The sequence below is a fragment of the Phaethon lepturus genome, unplaced genomic scaffold, assembly GCF_000687285.1.
Source record: "Phaethon lepturus isolate BGI_N335 unplaced genomic scaffold, ASM68728v1 scaffold9355, whole genome shotgun sequence".
Taxonomy (NCBI): Eukaryota; Metazoa; Chordata; class Aves; order Phaethontiformes; family Phaethontidae; genus Phaethon; species Phaethon lepturus.
The window spans coordinates 1-2919 of NW_010542679.1; the positions used below are offsets into that span (position 1 = coordinate 1).

Below are 2919 nucleotides of genomic sequence, written 5' to 3' on the forward strand. Positions count from 1 at the left end.
TCTGTGATTCTGTGATTCTGTGACTGAAGCAGATCAAGATTAAAAATACAGTATTTTGTGTATCTGTATTCAGTGTGTGCCTTTGAAATATATACTTAGAGACCAACAAGAAGTCTATTTCTATCAAGGGTGATTCTTGAGTGATAACGTACAACAAAGCTCTAACACGACCCTAGTATGCCTGTATATTATAAGCTGAAACTACAAGAGTGGTTTTTTTGTTGATATATTTAGGTGATACAAGAGCTGACACAAATTAAACTGACTTAAAAATTTGTTCATATTTGTGGACTTCAGAAAGACTCTGCAATGTACTAACACGTACATATGTGAAGGTTTATTTTGCTTAATACCGTAGCTGCTGTAACAGTGATGTATCAATAATTTAGCTTTTGTAAGACATCTGTCTACTGTGGACATTTCCTGCTGGAAGTTTCAAGAGAAGCATCCTTTGGACATATTTTCATCCATAATTTCTACTATGAAATATATAGAAATCAGTAGAGATGATCAATAACTGGTTTTGCTCTTTTTCTCCACACGGATTCTTCCAGTCCTCCACCTCATCTCTCTTTTAGTTACTTGTCTTCCAGATACTAAAACTATAATATTTGTGCCTGAATAAATAGCTGATATTATGAGTTAAAATGAATTTGTTTCCGAAAAGTATAGCTTGAAGCAGCTTGGTTTGGTTTTCCACATTTAATTCTGGGTGTCTGTGTTTCCCTTTCAAGGTCTGTATGAATGAACACCTCATTTCAGTCTTTCTTGCTCTCTCTTGCTCAGCTCCTGCCAGGATTTTGACATTCAGCGGCACGGTGACAACTCCCTGGATGAAGGACATTGTCCTCCCTTGCAAAGCTGTGGGAGACCCAGCTCCAACAGTCAAATGGATGAAGGATAGGTAACCAGCAACTAAATGTATAGCTCAAATAAAGCCCATTTGCTTAAAATCCTAAGGGGTGCGATGCCGGTCATCCTGGATGACAGTGTCAGGAAGAAGGACCATTTGCAGGGACTGCACACAGGCACAGTAGACGAGTAGTTCAGAAATTCCTTGAACTCAAATTAATTGGCTGTGGTGATTAGAAGGTATCAAAAGAAAGGAAAGGTTACAAAGAAGGGGTAAATGTAAACATTCAAAACATAAAACCTAGGAGTCTTTTCTGTTTTAATTTCAGGCATACCAAATAGTTTTAGTCTGAGAAAGCAAAATGTCTGATGCATTGAATCGTGCTGTGGAGTGCAGTGTATATGTCTTGCACATATTTTGTTTTCTGTTATTCTCTTTTGGTCTTTAGTTTCACAGTTTGACAGAGTCAGTTGGAAACACACATGTTTTTTCATCCAAACACGCAATAATTTTCATCCAAGCACTCTGTAAGCAGTGATACTGCAGTGCTATGAAACCATCTTGTGCACTGATACAAATAGCTATTATTTTATAAGGATGGAATTTGTAGCCATTAACTTCCTTTTACTCTTATTCTGGCACTTTTATGAAATAGCAGATAGTTAAGGAAGGAGTGAATTTCCATTTTCATTCAAATTGGGGCCAGGATATGTGCATTCTTTAAGCAAGTGGCAGATGTTTCCCAACAGAAAATATTCCTTTGTTGTCTTTATTAAAGAGGACTCCACACACACCTTTTTCTTTTTTCCATTCTTAGTTGCTTCAAAAAAAAATCCAATTCTGAGTAACTTTGATTGTAACTTCTTTAATGTATGCACTTTGCTTCCTGTGAGGTAGTAACGGGACACCCAGTCTAGTGATGATTGATGGGCGAAGAAGCATCTTTAGCAATGGCAGCTTTGTCATCCGTACTGTGAAAGCAGAAGACTCTGGATACTACAGTTGCGTGGCCAGTAACAACTGGGGATCAGATGAAATAATTTTGAATTTACAGGTACAAGGTAAGACTATTGCATCTATCTCATAATTGCTATCACAGCTATTAACTGCTATGTGCTGGTAATGCATAGGTATGTCTGTTTGCAGGTGTATGTAAAATACTAGTATTAACATGTATTAATACAAATTTCATTCTTCCAATTTAATAAGTGAAATATTATGCAGGTCATTCTGACTCAACCATCAACATTTTATGATATAGCAAATGTTTTGCATTTGGTGGAATGGTTCACACACTTGCACTTCAGCCTCTATGTAAGCTTTTTTGGTAGGATTGATAACTGAGTGTTTGCATTCAGTTATCTTCAGTTCTTCACACAGAAAATATCAATTTATGCCTTCTCCTTACATATATTACATATATCATTTAAATATTGCAAAATTCAGAAAGAGCTGAAGATCTTTACTTCCACTTTTGAAAAGCTATCAACAGAAATTTGCTTCTGTACTGAGACCTTGGACAAAAACTTCATTATGTAAGAGCAGAATTTTATTGATGGTGAATATGAGGAAGCATTTAAAATGAAACATCAGTACATCTTCAACTAGCACATATTAGCAGCTACTTTTTATATGTATGTTGAAATATATATAATGTATCCATTATGGTGTTGATATGTATAAAAGCAATGACAATATAGAAATACACATTAACCATAATGTGAAGCAGAGCATTTGTATTCATACACCAAGAATTCCCTATGCAGGAGATTTCCCTGCTCACTTACACTAAAGTAGATACTAAGAGTGCTTCAATTGGCTGCAAATTGTTGTACCAGAGGGAAGCAAATAACGGAGTTGAGAATATGGACCATGCTGTGGTCAGTCACTCTTCTGTCCCTTGACATGCAATCTAAACTTCTAGTCCAAACTTACGAGAACAGAGCAAGAGATTGTTTAAACTGCAGTCCAACTCTCTCTGCATAAACCGTTCCACTAAGCTTTGAAACAAATGCCATAGCGTATATTAAATTTCCTACAATCTAACAGAGCCTGAAGACGCTCTT

At 36.3% G+C, this 2919-nt stretch overlaps 1 protein-coding gene across 1 annotated transcript in view; it reads left to right on the top strand.

The window, feature by feature from the left end:
• Positions 1-967: 967 nt before the first annotated feature.
• The window catches only part of LOC104621586 (Down syndrome cell adhesion molecule-like), a gene marked incomplete at its 3' end in the record, with an annotated part of 37865 nt that continues 35913 nt past the window's right edge, over positions 968-2919 (top strand). Inside the window, exons 1-2 of the mRNA XM_010288109.1 lie at positions 968-1028; positions 1747-1914. Coding sequence (XP_010286411.1) covers positions 968-1028; positions 1747-1914 — 229 coding nt within the window. The remainder of the gene's footprint in view (positions 1029-1746; positions 1915-2919) is intronic.